The sequence below is a fragment of the Notamacropus eugenii genome, chromosome 3 (genome assembly GCF_028372415.1).
Source record: "Notamacropus eugenii isolate mMacEug1 chromosome 3, mMacEug1.pri_v2, whole genome shotgun sequence".
NCBI lineage: Eukaryota > Metazoa > Chordata > Mammalia > Diprotodontia > Macropodidae > Notamacropus > Notamacropus eugenii.
The window spans coordinates 21,050,280-21,068,968 of record NC_092874.1 but is presented as its reverse complement, the minus strand read 5'-3'; the positions used below and the strand labels follow the sequence as shown (position 1 = coordinate 21,068,968).

At 48.3% G+C, this 18,689-nt stretch overlaps 2 protein-coding genes across 5 annotated transcripts in view; both read left to right on the top strand.

The window, feature by feature from the left end:
• Positions 1-385: 385 nt before the first annotated feature.
• On the top strand, positions 386-7,794 carry GGCT (gamma-glutamylcyclotransferase). Its single transcript, XM_072651074.1, has 4 exons — positions 386-542; positions 2,708-2,853; positions 4,209-4,344; positions 7,106-7,794. Exons 1-4 carry the CDS (start codon positions 387-389, stop codon positions 7,241-7,243), a joined length of 576 nt encoding a protein of 191 aa, XP_072507175.1. The 5' UTR covers position 386; the 3' UTR covers positions 7,244-7,794.
• A 4,180-nt stretch (positions 7,795-11,974) lies between these two features.
• The window catches only part of NOD1 (nucleotide binding oligomerization domain containing 1), a 43,075-nt gene continuing 36,360 nt past the window's right edge, over positions 11,975-18,689 (top strand). For all 4 annotated transcript variants that reach the window (XM_072651071.1, XM_072651070.1, XM_072651068.1 and 1 more), the window contains exon 1: positions 11,975-12,111. The gene's annotated coding sequence lies outside the window, so the exon portion shown is untranslated. The remainder of the gene's footprint in view (positions 12,112-18,689) is intronic.

Below are 18,689 nucleotides of genomic sequence, written 5' to 3'. Positions count from 1 at the left end.
AATGGAAGGAGATAAGAGGCGGGGCCTGAGATTCCGATGTCCAATCAGAAACCAGTTCGAGGACAGCTGTGTTTGGGAGCTCTTAAAAGAGCGGGCCGGGAGTTCGGAGCGGCAAGAGGAGGAGCCGGCGCCGGTGCGGCCAATCAGGGGGCGCTGCGCAAACGAGCCGCGGGCCAGCGGCCAATCAGGGGAGGCGCTGCTCGGGCCGTCGTGCAGCTGGTCCTCGGGCCGGGCGGCGGAGCATCGCGGACGAGACGCGAGGGCGGCCGGAGGCCTCGGAGTCGATCCCGCCGGGGAAGGGAGCAGAGGCGCGGGCCCCGCACGGAGGCCCGGCCCGGACCGCGGCCCCTCCCCCCGCAGGCGGCCGCGCATGCGCCCCGCGCTCCATGGAGCCCGGGAGTCTGGCTGCGGAGCCCGAGCGCGGGGAGCCCGGGGAGCCCGGGGAGCACTTCCTCTACTTCGCCTACGGCAGCAACCTGCTGAAGGAGCGGCTGCGGCTGCACAACCCCTCGGCCGAGTTCGTCTGCGTGGCCCGGCTGCAGGTCAGGGAGACCGGGGCGCGGGGAAACCGAGGCGCGGGGCGCGGGGCGGGCCGCTGGGGAGGGGAGACCGGGGCACGGCGCGGGGCGGCCCAGCTGGTCCGCGTCTGACCGGGGCCCGTCCGGGGCCGTGGCTACCACGTGGCGCGCCCGAGGGCACCCGGGGACCGGGAGAGCTGCCCCCCAGGCGGCCCTGGCTGCTCTGGAATCGCCCCGGGCTCCGCGCCCCCCCCAGGGCAAAGGGACCCAAGGGCCCCGGGGAGCTGGTGCTGGGGGGGCCTGGGGAGTGCGTCACCTGGGAGGGTGTCACCTGAGGGGGGTGTCACCTGGGAGGGTGTCACCTGAGGGGGGTGTCACCTGAGGGCTGGGTGCTGGGGGGGTGTCACCTGAGGGCTGGGTGCTCTGGGGGGTGTCACCTGGGGGGTGTCACCTGAGGGCTGGGTGCTCTGGGGGGTGTCACCTGGGGGGGTGTCACCTGGGGGGGTGTCACCTGAGGGCTGGGTGCTGGGGGGGTGTCACCTGAGGGGGGTGTCACCTGGGAGGGTGTCACCTGAGGGGGGTGTCACCTGAGGGCTGGGTGCTGGGGGGGGTGTCACCTGAGGGGGGTGTCACCTGGGGGGGGTGTCACCTGGGAGGGTGTCACCTGAGGGCTGGGGGGGGTGTCACCTGGGGGGGTGTCACCTGGGAGGGTGTCACTTGAGGGCTGGGTGCTCTGGGGGGGTGTCACCTGGGGGCTGGGTGCTGGGGGGGTGTCACCTGAGGGCTGGGTGCTCTGGGGGGTGTCACCTGGGGGGTATCACCTGAGGGCTGGGTGCTCTGAGGGGGTGTCACCTGAGGGCTGGGTGCTGTGGGGGGGTGTCACCTGGGGGCTGGGTGCTGGGGGGGTGTCACCTGAGGGCTGGGTGCTCTGGGGGGGGTGTCACCTGAGGGCTGAGTGCTCTGGGGGGGGTATCACCTGAGGGCTGGGTGCTGGGGGGCGGGTATCACCTGAGGGTTGGGTACTCTGGGGGGTGGGTTGTTGTTCTGTTGGAAGGGGGAGGGGGATAAGCATTGTTAACTGCCTACCAGGTGCCAGGCACTGTGCTAAGGGCTTCACAGATATCATCTCATTTTGTCCTCACAACAACCCCAGAGGCTGAGGAAACTAAGGAAGACAGGGGTGAAGGGACTTGCCCAGGGTCACACAGCTAGGAAATGTTTGTGCCTGGATTTGATCTCTGGTCTTCCTGACTCCAGGCCCTGCTCTGCCTAGGTGCTGGAATGATGTATTGTCCTTCTGAGATGATGACCCAGGGTTTTTGAAGTCACCCTACTGGCCAGTGCTATTCATCTCAAAAAGGCTTTGGCCGAGGCCTGCCAGGCACTGTCACTGGAGGACCAACCGAGGCACCTCCCCAGAAGGTTGGCCACCAGGTGTTGAACTTAAAAAAAAAAACAACAAAAAACAGTCACTCCTGACGTTGCCTATTAAAGTGGGGAGAGGTGGTGATCTGGGAAGTACCTACACATCTATGAATGTGTGTGTGTGTGTGTGTGTGTGTGTGTGTGTGTGTGTGTGTGTGTGTGAGAGAGAGAGAGAGAGAGAGAGAGAGAGAGAGAGAAGAGAGAGGAGGAGGGAGAGAGGAGGGAGAGAAAACTGTATGACTGGGCCAGCACCCCTAATGCAGTCAACTTTTCATACATCCAGTAAACCAGCTGAACCTTGTTTGTAAGATCCAGCAGAAATCCTCTGTGATGACTAGATCTGTGTCCACCTTTCCAGAAAGGTCTGGCAGATAGCTGGCCAGCTGAGGACAATTGGCAGCCGACTGTGACAAAGTCTTTGCAGACGGATTGTCCATTTCACTGGGGTTTATTCAGAGTGTAGGCACAAAAATCCCCTAGGAAAGCTAAATCTTTAGAGACACGAATAAAGGTATTTGTATGTTTAGTTCAGGGTTTGATGAATGCGTGCGTCTATAACAGAGACAGCCCCTATAGGGAAAGGACAAAGCAGACCAACAGAAATGCCACAGATATTAAATGACCCCGATAGTGGACAAGCCTATAATGTTTGTCGTTGACGAGTGCGTATTGTGGATAGGACAGTCTTAAAATGACATCCTGATACTGGGGATCTCAGAACTGAACCAAAGACTCCTCATGATTGCACTGGTTTTCCTTTGCAGGATTTCAAAGTTGACTTTGGAAATTATCAGGGTGTAACAAGTACCTCTTGGCATGGAGGTATCGCTACCATTATTCAGAGCCCTGGAGATGAAGTTTGGGGAGTCGTGTGGAAAATGCACGTGAGAAATATAAGTTCTCTGGATGAGTAGGTGACTCCTAATTACACTTTAAATAAGACTAATTTAGAAAGGGTATGTGGATGTTGGGTTCTTAATGGTGCTTAGCCCAATGCCTGGCATACATCAGGCACTTAATATATGCTTGTTGACTTCTTGATGCTCTGTAGCATTAAAAAAAAAGAAGAAAAAGAAAGAGGAAAAAAGAAAAGAAAATACTATATATCATCTCAGTATTTTTTTTTAATTACAGGGATGTTGGGCCTGCTCCATTTAAAATTATTTTAAAATGGTTTTGTTTTCAAATGACTACAATGTATTTTGAAATTCATCTGGCTTGTCCCAGCAGAATGCATTTTCTTTTTCAGAGCCCTTGGAGGGGGAACCCTTTGCAGTTTCTGGCTCATCTGAGGATAATACCTCTCTTTCTCTTTTTCTTTTTTTTCTTTTGGTAGTTATTTAACTTTTAGAAAATAAATAGATACTTAGAAATTTTTTACTTTTGATTCTGAAAAACAAATATTTTAAAAAATAATTTGTTGCCTGTTTCTTAGAGATTCCGGAAGATGGCCTAACTTTATTGGGACTGGTCTTATAAAGTGCCATTTACTTCTGATGGAAGTGGTCTAGAACAATATAGTGACCTAAACATTAAGGGAGCTTTCCTCCTTTGTGTAGTTAGTCCTTTGTGCACTCAGTTGTACTACATATGGTAGAGTCATGGAACAAGCTAAAGTGGGAGAGGGGCCTGGGAAGGGAAGAGGAATGGACTCACTGTCATTGATAAACTGTCAAATACATGAGTGGGAATTGAAGACGTCCCTTTTTTTCTCTCTTTTTGTCAAGTGGCATGCATTTATTTTATAGCACAGACAGGAGTAATATTGCAGCTGTGCATAGGCTGAGATAACTACTTAGCAGCATAGCGCTGATTTATTATTTCCCTAATAAGAGAAGCGGAGAGTTACAAGTGACGTCTTAATCATTTGCAGGCTTGGTCTAAATGATTTACTTGTAAGGTGAAGGCCACTATCCCATTATTCCAAATTACTTCTTTAGAACATAAATGTACCAAAAATGTCTGGAGCTTTTTAAAAAACGTTCTGATCTCTACGTAGCTGTAATGGATTTTCTTTTTAATCTTCTGTATTTTGTCTGATGTATTTAACAATATGTCTCTGAGAAGGGATCTGTAGGCTTTCCCAGATTGCTGAGGGGTCCAGAATGCACAGAAGGTAAAGAACCCCAGGCTAGAAGAATCAATATTTTTTAGACAGTTGGACTTTCATTTCTGTGTGTGTGCTCCACCTTGAACAAAGAATCTTGCAAAATCCATGAAATTAGGAAAATCCACTTATGAGGAACATCTGGTTTTGGGTTTCAGACAAGAAGGAGTTGGGAGTGGAACGTATATTCCAATAGAAATTGATGTTCACAATCAAGAAGGGAAAGTATTAACCTGCCGAAGTTACCAGATGAAAAATTACGTCCCAGCACCCCCCTCACCACAGTATAAAAAGGTAAGGAGTGGTAGAACTCAGACCTTAGGGAAATGTCTGTTTTGAGAGAAATTCCAATTGATTTTATGGGGAGATTTGTCTCTAGAGAGTCAGCACAGTACAGTGGAGACTAGGGAGGGTTTGGGGTCCAGAGCAAACAGCTCTGATGCGGCCACTGGTGTGTCATTACAAAATCACCTACCTCTCAACTGGGTCTCAGTTTCCTAATCTGTAACATGTAGTGGTTGGAATAGATGATATCCGAAGTCCTCAGCAGCTCTAAATTTATTATCTATAAGCTTCCATTTGCCATTAGAGAAATGGAGAAAAGAATTTTCAGTGTTGTTTTGGTTTTTAAATTATGTTTTGTTTTGTTCTGGAAGGGGAAGGGGCAGATCACTTCACCTCTCTTTGCCTCAGTTTCCTCATCTGTAAGTGGGGACAACGACAGCCCTTCCCTCCCAGGGTTGTTGTGGGGATCAAATGGGACAATATTGGTAAATATTAGCACAGTGCTATTAGCAAGCGCACAGTGGGCTCCATATAAACGTCAGCCATTATCTAACAGCATTCTTGTAGTTCTGAAGCACTTAGCACAGTCAGCCTGGCTCACAGTAGGTGCTTTCTAAATGCTTATGCCCTAATCTTCCCCACAACAGATACTTTATTTTAACTCGAATGCTTTTCAGCCCTCCACATCTTTTGGTTTTATGCCTGGAGTGAAAGCTTACAAAACGTGCTGAGACGGATCTTATTTAAAGAAAGACACATATTCTAAAAAAGTCAATATCTCTTAATTTAAAAAAATTAATTTAATTTAAACTAGCAATATAACTGCAAAACTTTTTTGTGGAAATAAAAGAAGACAAATTCTTACGTGTTCTGAAAACACAAAGTGATTTTTATAATGGGAAATATCTTTGCCTAGGTGTGACTTTGGGTGTAGGACATTGTGTCCTGCAGGGCTAAGTTGCTGTGTGTTAGTTTTATAGAATTGTCTTTCCTCTTTCTTTTTTATTGTTATAAGAGATGGCTTTTTGGGTGAGGAAGGAGGGGAGGGACAAATTGGAAGGTGAGGGTCATCAATAAAGATGAAGTCAGTAATTTTTTTTATTTTAAAAGGTTAAGGAAAATTTAATTGATATATATGTATACGTATATGTGTGTGTATGCGTACATATGTATTTGTATATTTACGCATATATACATACTATATATATACACATACTATATACATACATACATACATACATATATATGGAAAGACATTTTCAAGGAAAAATCATTTGCTGTAAACAGAACATATTAGTCCTGCTGAGTTGGTCTCCACGAGCGAAGGCAGGCTAAGCACAGCCTCAGAACCCGGGCTTGCCTCTGCTTCTTCCCTCTCCTTTCCTCCCCACTCCCACATCCAGGCTGGTGCTAAACCCTGCTGTTTCTGCCTATGCTAAATCTTGTGCATAGATCCTCCCCAAGGTTAACTTTTCGTTACCAGTGTACCCTCCCTACCTCTGCCCAGCAACTTTCCGTGGCTCCCTCTTACCTACCAGATGAAAAGAAGCCCTTAGCTTGGCATTCAAGGCCTGCCTGTAGTTAATTTTATACTGCTTTTTGTCGTGGGCTTTCTATCTTAAGTAGAAGATATTGGACAAAAGATGTTAGTGGATTAATAAGCTGGGGAGTCTGTAAGCATAAGACACATTCTAGATACATCCTACATTTGTGACAAAGTCCCATCTTTCAAGGTGGGTCTTCATATACTGGCACCAAAACTAGTGAAATCATTTCACCTGTCAGGGAGTTAAATGTTATACCATTTAACAAGCACATACCAGCACTGAAGGGGACTATCTCCTGTTGTCTTGAGGTATGTATATCTGGCCACTGGATCCAAATGGCTCTGGAGGAGAGAGTGAGGCTGATGACTTTGCACGGCCCTGCCTCACTTAAATCCAGTTCACTTGCATGTCATGGCAGCACCTCCTTGATGTCATGGACCTCCTCAGGAATGAAGGACAAACAACATTACCTAGTACTGTACAGCAGGAAGTGAAGAAGCCAGTTTCTGCTTAAACCTTCTCAAAGAAACTCCAAGCGTAATTTCACAGAGCTGGACAGGGATGGCAGGGACTCAGGGCCTGCTCCTTGTCACCGGGGCCTAGATGCTGGGTATCTTCAAACTCAGTGGGAAAATGCCATTGAATTAGCAGAGACATTTTGGGAATGTTCTTCTCTGTTTCTGACCCAACTAGGAAACATCTTTCCTGCATTTGTACCCTCTTCGTGGAGTGTGAGCCCCCTAAGAGCAGGGACAGTCTTGGGTTTTGTGTGTGGCCTTCACAGCACCTTGCACAGAATCAGTGCTTTGAGAAGTGACTGGGTTTGAATTGACTTTTTTGAAATGCTTTGTTGACACTTTTTTGCCTTTATGTCACATTCATCACTTTTCACTGCATCCATTCACCCACCCCAGAGCAATCCCCCAAAACAAAAAATAGAAAAAGAAAGAGGGAAAAATCGACTCAGCGAACATTTTAATGGGAATAAATGCCGTGTTTGACACCCAGAGTCCCCTCCCCCAGCAGTGATATCCTTATTTTTTTATACTTATCCTTATTTCGCTTTGAATTCTCATTGTATAAAGCAAGGCATTTTATAAATTGCATGGAGGCACTTGCCGAGTAGGCCGCGAAGCTGCCCGTACTGAAATGTTGACCTGTGAACACCGTCACAGCCCACAGAACTTTCTGAAAGCCTGGTTTTGTTTTCCATCCATTTGCAGGTTATCTGCAAGGGTGCCAAACAGAACGGCCTGCCCTCTGAGTATCAGAGGAAGTTAGAAGAAATCGAAACGAATCACTACGAAGGACCCGTGAAGGTCCTTGAAGAAATCGAAGCCGTCACCAATGAGCCGTTGTAGCAGATGTCCATTATAATTTTAGACCATGTATCCAGCCCGACTTTTGGCTTCAGCTTATTTTCAGTACTGTCTCTCCTTGCCACTTTTGCATTTTTTAAATATTTGATAAAATGAATCCCAAATTGTCCACAATAACTTATTCAGGTGACATCACCGCATTAATATATTCATAACCATTTTCTGAAATGCTGCTACCCATTGGTGGTTTCTCTTGTTTCCAGACTTCTACGGGGATTGGGATCAAGGCTGGGCCATAGTAGTTTGTACAACAGCGTTAAGAATTGTACCTGGTGAAATCCTTTGGACAAAGGCCATGATTTTAGGTGGGGTCTGGTGAGAAGGAGACACACCAAAGTACACCTGGGGGGCTGCTTTCTTTTGTTTATCAAGGGTGGGAAAATTGGAGATTGCTTGTGCTAGATGGTAATTTTGATCATAAAATGAATGTGAATGCTTTGTTATTGTTAGAGGAATAACCATACCTCATGGTTCCACATGGAGTCTGCTCTTACACTGGGAGAGGAAGAAGTAAACGTTTTTATCAAACTGGCTATGCTTGTGGCTTTGTGTGAGAAGGTTCCTGGTTCCTCATTTTTCATCATCACCATCACATTCTTCTTTATAGTGTGTATGACCCCATAAATGAAACAAGACTTTTTAAAGCCCAGTCAACAAGGTCCTGAAGGGGGAGGAATAAAATGTTTCTCTCCATGGAACATGAAGCTGAGTTTGTGGCAATCTAAGGGCTTGATAGAGAGTTGGCCCCCCGGTAAGCCCTCATCTGCTCTCCGGCAGATCACTAGACCTTCTTCAGCTTCTGTTTCTCATCTGCAAAATGGGGATGATAATAACTCCCACCTTCCAGGGTTATTGTGAGAATCAGAGGGGGTGTTAGGCACTCTTCAGTTGGAACCCCAGGTTCAAGGCCTGTGAGCTGGTGGCTTTGTGCCCTACTGGGGCCAGCCACAACCTCTGAGACTAGAGGGTGAAGAGAAGGGCTTCCTCCTCTGAGAGCTCCCTATAACCACAGGTCTGTCCCTATGAAACGCTGCCTTTTCTTCAGGAAGGATGGCTCATTTCATTAGTCATTTCAACCCATAGTTGGAGATGAGTCCTTTGGGTTTAGGTGAATAAATCATCTCAGTTGTGAGAACAGTCATCCATATTTAAAACAGGTCTCTGACAGAAAGGAATTGTGGGATCATCATTCTAGAACTGGAAGGGTTCCCTGAGGTCTAGTCCAGTGCCCTTTTTTTTTGGCAGATAAGGAGAAAGGCTCCATCTGGCTCCTGGTGCTAGAGCTGGCTGCACCCTCAAGGAGTCCAATAGCCCAGCCACACTCTACTGCTGAAGAAATCCAGGGCTGTGGAAGTCAAGGGCTTTTGAGGTTCAGTCATGAATTTCTGGCAGGAAGATGAGCCACCGTTAACTGGACAGACCCTATTTTATATATATATATATTGACCAATATATATATATTGACCAAAGGAGTCAAACCTTCCTCACCCTGGCTGTATGGTCAGGGCTCCAGGACCTGGCTGGGATGATCCTGTGAATACTAGAATGTCAGTCCCATAAATTAATTCCACAACCCAGGACTGGTTTTACCCCAAAAGTTCCAGGGGCTCCACTGATGCTCATTGGTATAGCTCCTGGACTCTGCCTTGGCAGGAGCCCTTTCCCATAATCCTCGCTGCTACCAACTAACTGACATTTTCAGAGCAGAAAAAAACTTATGGTTATTACTTTAGGGCACCATAAACAAAGGACTTGGAAATCTTTCGATAGCTTTGCCACTTACAGATTTAAGGAACAATTTAAAAACACTTTAAAAAAACTACCATGTAGCTTCTCAGCTCCACTGTTCCCTAAAAGGCAATTTTAGTGCATTGTTTAATGTGCTGGGGCCTCTTATTTTAGGGCATGCCAGTGGGTTTGAGTCCTAATTCTGTAGAAAGTAGAACCCTGATCTTGCTTTGTTGAGAGCTTCAGATAAGGGTAAACTGAGGGAATCACTATATTAGGTTTCCCTCCCTTTTCATGCTAAGAAGTTCAAAATTTGTTTTGTCATGTATCTGTCTTCATGAAATCATAGGGGTTAGACCTGGATGAGACTGGAAATCTAGTTGGTCCCCTTCATTTTAGTTAAGGAAACAGACCCAGACTGGTGAAGCCACATGTCCAAGGTCATACAGTTAATAATTCAAATTAAAACAGGAGTCAGAACCCAGTAGCTCTGCCTCTGACTGAGGGCAGCAGCCTCTAAATGGGGCTCTGTCAATAAACCAAAGCTTCCCTTTGCATTAGTGAAACATGCTTGCATTGTCATAGGAACTGAGCATAAATGTGGATTTTAATTAACTTCTGAAATCTAAAAAATGTTCCACATATTTGTGACCGATTAAAGTCAATGCCATTGGGACAGCCTTGGACGCAGAGGCGTGACTAAGGAACAGCCTGTCCAGCCTCCTAATAATGCTCACATTTATCTGGTGCTCTCAGCATCCCGTCGCATCATACACAATTAACATCGTGGATCAGAGTTAGACATTGTGCAGTCTGATCTCGTTTTAGATACCTTGCCTAAGATCCTGCAGGTTGTAGGAGGCAGAGGGTTTGAACTTTAAGGTTTGCCAGGAGTTTTTACAAAAATCTCTTTTTGCTCACAACAACCCCAGGAGGTAGGAGCTATTATGATCCCCACTTAACAGAGGAGGAAACTAAGGCAGTCTGAGGCTAAGGGACTAGCCCCGGGGCCACACAGCTAGTGACTGTCAGAGTCTGGACTTGAACTCACGTCTTGCTCACTCCAGCTCCAGCATTCTAACATAGTTGGCTACTTAGAGGCCATGGCCATGATCAGCCAGCTAGAACATGTCAGAGGTGGGGCTTGAATCAGTCAAACTGCAAGTCAGACTGTGCAGCCGCTAGGCCAAAGTGGCCTCTCTTAAATGCTTTTATCTTTGTAATGTTTCACAGCTTTCATTTCCTCTGACCCATGTGGAACCAGGAGGTACATTTATTCCTCTAACAGTAAGGGAGCATTTACAAACTCTGACCCCTCCTCCCACCCGTCTGGGCACTCCCTTTCCACCCACCCCGGGGTCTCTTAGATCCCCTGGCAGCCTTCCCTTTACAGCTACTGTCTTCCCTCTGAGAGTTCCTTCTACTGATTCTGTATCTAGCAGTCAGTCAATAAACATGAAGTGCCTACTATGTGCTAGGACTGTGCCAAGTGTTGGGGATACCAAACAAAAGGCCAGCAGCCTCTGCTCCCAAGGGGCTCCCAGTCTCCTGAGGGATAATCACCAGAGGGAAGGCACTAGAATTAAGGGGGATGGGAAAGGTTTTCTCAAGAAGAGGGGATTTTTATGGGGCCTGAAGGCCTCTGGGGAAGCCAGGAAGAGGGGATGAGGAGAGAACATCCCAGGCGTGGGCTATAGCCAGGGCAAAGAGCCCAGAGTCGGGAGATGAGCTGTCTTCGTAGAGGGACAAACACGGAGGAGGACGGTGGCCCAGAGAATGTTGGGTCGGTGTGAGGTGTGAGCAGGTTGTGAGGGCTTTGAATGCCAAGCGAAGCAGAGGAATTTGTGTCTGCAGAAGGCAACTGGGAGCCTCGGGAGTTTACTGAGTGGGGAGCTGGGGGAGGGAAGGGGAGAGGCATGACCTGGTAAGACTTTGGCTTTGGGAAGCTCACTGTCAGCTGAATGGAGGATGGGACAACGATGGAAAGCGTGAATAAAGAGCGGGCAGAGGCTGAGGGCAGGCAGACCCCTCTCCTCCCCAGCAGTCCCTGGTGGGGCAGCGTCGGAGGAGAGGAGGTTGGGTTCGGGGGCTCACAGGGGAGGAGGAGCCCGGGCTTTGAGTCTGGGTGACTGGGCGAAGCGCGCTGTCCCAGCAGTAACGGGGAAGTTAGAGATCTGAGGGCATGAGAAATCCGCCCCCACACAGTTATTTTACGTGTCTTCTCCATTAGAGCGTAAGCTGGAGGACAGGGAAAGTGTTTTTGCCTTCAACACTTAGAGCAGTGCCTGAGACTTAATGCGGGCTGGTCGACTTCCTGGGTCTCAGTTTCCTCACCTGTAATATTGGGGGGGCGGGCAGCTTGGCTTGGCTTGGCCTCTGACGTTTGGCCCAGCCCTGCAGCATAGATCATCGAGCAGCATATGCCGCATTCCGCACCCGTAGGCCCGTCTCCTCTTCTCCGTCCTTCACGACGCAGTTGGTCCGTCCTTTCCTCGGGGTCAGGCAGCTTTCGGGGGCCGCGCCCCAGTTCCATCTGGCTGACTTCCCAGGGCCCTCATGGCTCGTAGCAAACGAAAGCCAGAGCGACGGCCGCGAAGGGAGCCGATCCTTTGGGCTGCCGTGGACACCCTTGTGGTCTCGCGGTTTGGCCCGGGCTCGCATTTCCCCACTCCCACATGTTCCCGAGTGGGGGGCACGGGGTGCACGGAGGACCCCAGCGCGGTGCAGCGGGTCAGGCTCCCAACCCTTGACCCGCCCCTCGTCCCCTCTCCTCCCCCTCCTCACTTCCGGCTCTCAGCCGCCGCCGCCTCCAGAAACTCTAGGGACTGGAGCTGCAACATTGTAGCCACTTGTGAAGCGTTCCCGGCTACCGCGGCTGAACTTGGCCCGCGTCCAACCTCATCGCCGCTGGCCCGGGCGGCCGCGGCGGGCTCCTGCGGCCTTCGGGGCGGTGCGGAGACTGGGGCAGAGAGGGCAGCAGCGGGGCGGGGCCGGGCTGGGGTCCTCCCTGAGCACTTGGCCTGTCCCAGCCGCGGAGCCCACGTTCCCTTGGGTCTCTCCGCCCTCCGCTCGCGGCTGCTCGGCCGGGCCCTCCCCGATTCTCCCTCCCAGCTTCGTTGGACGTGAGTACCCCGGCCTGGAGACTGTGCCCTGAGAGCCTGCGCCGGCGGCGTGCCTAGGGGTTCCTCGGACTTCGAAAGGGGCTGGGGGGAGGGGAAGGAGAAGAGGGGGCGGAACTGCCCTGGGACTGGACGGGACGGGACCGGACCGGACCGGAAGGCGTCGGAGCTCTCTTGCTCCTTGCCCTACTGGGTGGAGGCTTCTCTGTACACCCGCTCCCAGCTGGTTTAACTTTGGAAGCTGAAAAAACGGGGCACGGGGTAGGGGAGAAATGGGAGCCCTTTAAGTGGATAGACCGACTACCCCGGGGTCCTGCTCCTTGCGTCTTTGCCGGGGTCGGATAGTCTAAGAGGTCTGCAGGCTAGCCCCCTCTGCCTGTACAGTCCCTTCGACTCTCTCTTGGCTGTGGGACAGAGCCGCCCTGTTGCCTCGAAGAGGTCTGAACACCTCCCGTGGCTTCACCGCCGGGGTCTGGGGGCGGGGGGAAGGAGACAATGCCTGGCAGAGATCCCTGGACCTTGGGATCCAAAGCGCAGAGAATGTGCCGGCTTTGCGGGACAGCATGGGAAGCAGAAGGAATTCCAGATAAAGCTCCAATGGGCCAATTGCCTTGACCATAGGAAAGGAAAGTCGGAAAGGTCCCTTTTTCATTAGGCGGACCAACTTAAGGATGAAGCTTGATGATGACGGGCTTGCCGAGGAAGGGAATGTGTGAAGTTGCCAGTGGCTTCCCTTTGGAATGTGATTCTAGTGTTTCGAAGGTTTTAAATCCTAAGGCAGAGTAGGGAATTTTTCGAATAATTATTTCTCAGGCTGAGGCTTCCCTGTTCCCGCCCTGTTGTTACTGATGTTAACGGTGGGATCCTAAACCCAGGCAGATGGGCATTTGGTAGAGGAGAGGACGGCCATCGTTACTTCGAGGGAGGCCTCTGGATTTTTATCTGTCCTCTGATGCTTGCTGCCTATGTGACGGTGCTGGGCAGAACAGTTTCCTGGGCTGGGTTGGGAATCAGAGGATCCAATTTTGGCTCTTCAGTCACCTCTGTCCTTGATCTCCTCTGACCACCCCTTAGAGAGAACCAAAGGATGAGTAAGGGCAGGGAAGCAAAAAACAAAACAGAACAAAACGAGACACCAAGAAAGAAGAGGGTTTCCAGTGGTTCTAATCAGGACCAGCTCTTACTTTCGTTTTGGAATTTGGATTGAAGCAGCTAGCCAGAGTTTTGGACAAAGGTTTATTTAGGGGACTTGCCCCAGTCCTTTTATTCTTTCCCTAGAAACCTTTCTTCCTTCTACATTTCCTCACCCCCCCCCCCCCTTGACTAAGGGCCCTCTCCATCATTTCTTTTTCTTTCTTAAGTTTTTCTGGTTCTCTTAAGCCTGGTGGGGGAGGAGGCAGTTCTTTGTTAACTCCATACCCCTTACCCTCTGTGGGGCTTTAGAAAGTAGGACCCAAGTGGCCTGCTACCTCTCCCTGCTTCAAACTCTTCATCAGATCCCCTTGATGTTCCCAACTCACCCGCCCCCATGAAGATAACAGTGTATTTGCCTTCTATTTATTTGGTATGAGAGATGGACATCCTATCTTAGTGGTAGAGCTGGCCTTGGAACAGGAAAGTCCTGACCCTCAGACATCCCAGTTATATAATAACCTTGGGCAAATCACCTCACCTTGAAGTCCTTTGGGCAGTTCTCTAAGACTATACAGAGAATGGGAGGGAACAAGCTTTTATTAAGAGCATATTAGGTGCCAGGTATGACAATAAGGGCTTTATAAATGGGATGTCAAAGTGCATCGATAGAGGGAGTTTCCTGTGTCAATGTTCAGTCCCTATCCACCAATAATTTACACATATTTATATGTGTGCATGTTGGCTTCTTCAGTTGAACATCTTACTTTTGCCTTTATATCCCTAGGACCTGGTATATAGTAGGTGCTTAATAATTGCTTGTTGATTGCTTGGTTGCTAGCTCCCCTGCAACAGATCATTCCCCTCCTTTGGTGAGGGGAGGTGGAGGGAACAGGCATTTATTAAGCACCTGCTATGGGCCAGGTCCTGTGCTGAGTGATTTCTAAATATTTCTAAATATTACTTCATTTGATCCTCAGAACAACCCCCAGGTGCTATTATTCCATTTTACAGATGAGAAAATTGAGGTAGAGGTGAAGTGATTTTTCCCTGTGTTTCAGAGATAGAACTTATAGAGTTCTTTTAGCTCTTGAGCACACCCCATTAGCATTCACATCTTGAAGATGGGCTTTGGGGGAAGGCAAGGGCTGTTTGGAAGGACCTTTGATCTATTTGAAATGGATTTGAACCCCCGAGCCCCCTGCTTGAATGCTGTCCCTCCACCCCCACCCCCCAGTCAGGCCCTGGGAGCCAGAGCTGAGCCAGTCACCTTCAAAGAACTGGGCATGGCAGATGTAGGGTGTAGGAGTTCTTTGGTTGTTTATGTCCAAGGCTGAACCTTTCACCTGCACACTCCTGCTCCATGACATTTGTGATTGATAATTGTGCTTAAGTGTTTCTTTAGTGGCTCTGTTTATGTTAGAAACCTAAGTAATTTGGCAACAAAGGCATAGCTTTCCTGTTTGATCGTTGTATTTGCTTGAGTCAAGCAAGTGAAACCAAGTCTCCTCTTCTGCCTTTAAGACCAAAGGATCCTCTTGAATCACGTTCATAAACCCTACCTATTAAACACCTACCATGTACTCTGCCAGATAGTGGGGATACAGAAATGAAAAACTATATTGTATCTGCCTCAATTCGTTTATAATCCAGCCTCAGGAAGGAATGAGCAGGGTGGTCCAGTGGGAAGTGTACTCCTTCAGAGCATCAGTATTCAAATCCCCCTCCTGTCTGTAGGATCTTAGGCAAGTCTGTGTCGGACCAGTTCATAGGACTGTAGATCTGGAGTTGGAAGGGACTCCAGAGATGGTCACCTCTTTGTTTTACAGATAAAGATGCTTAGGACCAGGAAGGGCCTTAAGTTATACCCATAGTAAGTCTCAGAGGTAGGATTTGAACACAGCTCCTCTGGCTCCAGAGCTCATGCTCTTTTCCTTTAACCAAGCTACTCAATCCTTCCTGAGGTTGGAGGATAAGCGAACTGAGGGCAGGAGCTATGTCATTTGTTTGTTTGTTTGTTTGTTTTGGGGGTTTGTGATTTTACTGGTGTAAGGAACTCTCTAGGAGGAACCTCTCTCCACTGTTCCTGATCTTTTCTTCAGTTTATAGTCTTAGTGGGTTACCTGCTGAGGGCAATGAGAGGATTATGTGGCTAATCTGTGTCCAAGGAAAGCCACGACCCGCTGCTTCTCCAACCTTCTTCTCTTTAACAACCTCTTAGGTCCCTCCCAATTCTCAATCTGTGATCTCCAAAAGTCTTTATGTTTCACATTTCTTTTGTATTTTTTTCCTTTCTGGGGAGTTTAGTCAAGCTATAGAATTGGGAGGGTTAAAAATGCCACATGTGCAGAATCTTATCTTGTGAAGGCTGGGCTCAAGGTGTCCTCATAGTCTGCAGGAGCATCATTTTCTCTTCTGGGCAAATTCAGTTGTTTGTACTAAGCAGTAGCTTTTATTTCACTGCCTTCCATAATGGTCTAGACTTGTCTCCTGCAAAATGCCTCTTGGGCTCCTTAGATGCTGATTCGATGGCAGTTGTGCCTTCCTGCCTTGACTCACATTTGGAGAGGAAAGGAGTTTGATAAGTTGGCGTTGCAGTTAACGAATAGTTGTATCTATGGCCAAACAGACTGCTGTTCTCCTGGCACTGACAGTCAGAATTTGCAAGGACTCTGTTGCGTAGAAGAACTTTCTTGCCCTTACATGCCCCCAGACCAGGGGCTGCAGAGAGGGCTGGCTTAGGGAAACCACTCACACTGTCCTGTTTGTGTCATTAGTTAGGAAGTGCATTGGATTTGGGCTCAGCACAGTGGGTAGAATGATAGTGACATGAAGTGGGCAGGTCCCTTCCCCTTTCCATGACTCAACTTCTCCTGTGTAAAATAAGGGGATTGCACTGAATCAGGAGTTCTTAGCTTGGAGTCCATGGAACTCCGGTTTGTGGGTGGATTTCAGGGAGTCTGGGAACTTGGCAGGGCTTCAATCCTAAGTACAGGCAACAAAATGGGGTTCAGAGAAGGGGTCGAGAGGCTCCAGACAATTGCCAAAGGGATCCAGGACACAGAAGAAGGTGGGGAAGCCTGCTCTGAAGGTGAGGATCCCACAGGTCACTTCTTTCTCCAAGTCTTTGGATCTCGGAGAAACAAGCCTACTTGCCTCCCAGTCATGGCTGCCCAGTTATCTCTGGGTCCTGAGTCATCCAACATTTCCTACTGCCCTTGGAGGTCTTCTTAATAATGCTCATTTCCAAAGCACTTTCAATTAAAAAAAAAAACAACCACAAACAAACCACGTTCATTACTTGCAGCCACTCTGTGGAGTGGACAGTGCAAATGTGAGTATCCTAGTTTTACAGAAAAGGAAACTGAGCCTCAGAGAGGGGAGATGACCCATGGAGGGTCACAGAACCAGGAAGTTACAGAGCTAGGATTCAAACCTGGGTCCTGGGATTCTGAGTCCAGAATTCCCACCATTCTGCTGTGAATGAATGAATGAATGAATGGGATGAATGATGGATGGATAAATGACTAAATGAATAGCTATAAAGTACTTACTACGATGGAGATACATACACAGAATTGAGACAGTCTCTGCCGTCAAGGAGCTTATATTCTAATATGGGGGAAAATGTCTGGGAATAGTGATCTGGGAAGTCAGTAGGGATGGTGACTAAAGCTACTGAGCAACTGACTGACACTTTCTTTCCAGGAACGATGATAGGATAGTCATCTTGATTTGATTTCTGAGCCCAAAGCCAGAGGTGGAAAAAGGAGGTGGGGTGGACAGGCTTCTGTACCTAGGGGAATGGCAAGCTGGGCAGAGTGGACAACAGGAGGGCACGTGACCACAAGTAAATGAGAATGGGAGCAGGATCCAGGAAACTCAAATTAGTCTGAAAGAAATGAGGTTGGGGGAGGGACAGCCCAAATTATATGGTGGTGGTGGTGATTGGTTTGGGGTTTCTCTTCAGACTAGACCTATTTACTGTTACTGAGTAAGTGTATCTGTATAGGAAGGAAGGAAACAAATATTATTAAGTGCCCACTGTATATCAGGCATTGTGCTAAGTGCTCTACAAATATTCTCTCTTTGATCCTCAGCAACCCTATGAAGTAGGCTACTATCTCCATTTTGACAGGTAAAGAAACTGAGACTGAGAGATATTAAGTGATTTGACCAACATTCAGTACTGAGGAAATATCTGGTGCCAAATTTGAACTCAGATCTTCCAGACTCCAGGCCCAGCACTGTCACACACACACACACACACACACACACACACACACACACACACACACACATACACACACACACACACACACACACACATACACACACCCCTTGGTCCACAGTTTATATTTTTGGGGTAGTTCTTTTTTCCTACTCTATGTCAAACTGGAAGCAGAATGATGCAATATCTTGACTTGCTTTAGAGCCTGGAAACCCTAGGGTCTGCATCCTGCCCCTGATTCCCTACTTTGGACTCTGTGACCATGAACCTAACAGCTCTCCTCTTCCCCCACTCCCATTCCCTGTGACTGACTGTCCATTAAAAATGAGTTGCCACCTGCAGCAGATGGAATGAAGTTCCACGCTGGAATTTCCCTGGATGAGTGGAAATCGCAGGTCTGGACCCCCAAAAGTGCAGAGTTTTGTAATGTGTCCATGGTTTGCTCAGGAAAGAAAATCCTTAGGTAACTTGGCTATATAGCCCTTAGAGTTTATGAGATCATAGGTCTAGAGCAAGAGGATGGCACATATCCCAGGCCCCTCATTTTTTAGGTAGGGAGACTGAGGCCCAGAGAGGTCATGATTCTCCTGAGGATGCACAGTGATTTATAGGGTGCTTTCCACAGTATTATGGCCATTGTACAGATGAAGGAACTGAGGCTCTGAGAAGTTACATTGCCCAGGGTCATCAAGCTGGCAAATGACAAGCCCAAGTTCTCTGACACCATGATTTTCTCATGTCACTTACATATGGTTAAAAAGTAAGCAATCCACATGATTGCTTTGCCAGTGTGAGTCATCATGGTGGGATGGAAAGAGTCTCAGATCTGGAATTGGAGGGTGTGTGAGACCTTGGGCAAATGCCGTAACTTCTCAGGCCTCAGTTTCCTTATCTACAAAATGGGGGAGGGGTGGACTAAATGACTTCTGAAATTCCTTCCAGCTCTGAATCTTCAAATCCATGATGTGAGTCTCAATTGATTTAAGGATTTCCTTTACTTCATTTAAACATATTTAAAAAGCACTGTCTGTGAAGCAAAGCTAGAAATTCAGCAAAAGAAACTATGTGGAAAACAAGCCTGTTCTTTGTCCCTGCCTTTGCTATCCCTTCCTCCTCCTCCTTTTTTCTGGGGTTGAGGAAAATGAATCTTTTCATAGAGAGGGCAGTTCTTCCATGGCCTCCTTTTGAAGGGAGCCATTGTTTGGTATATTTCATGATA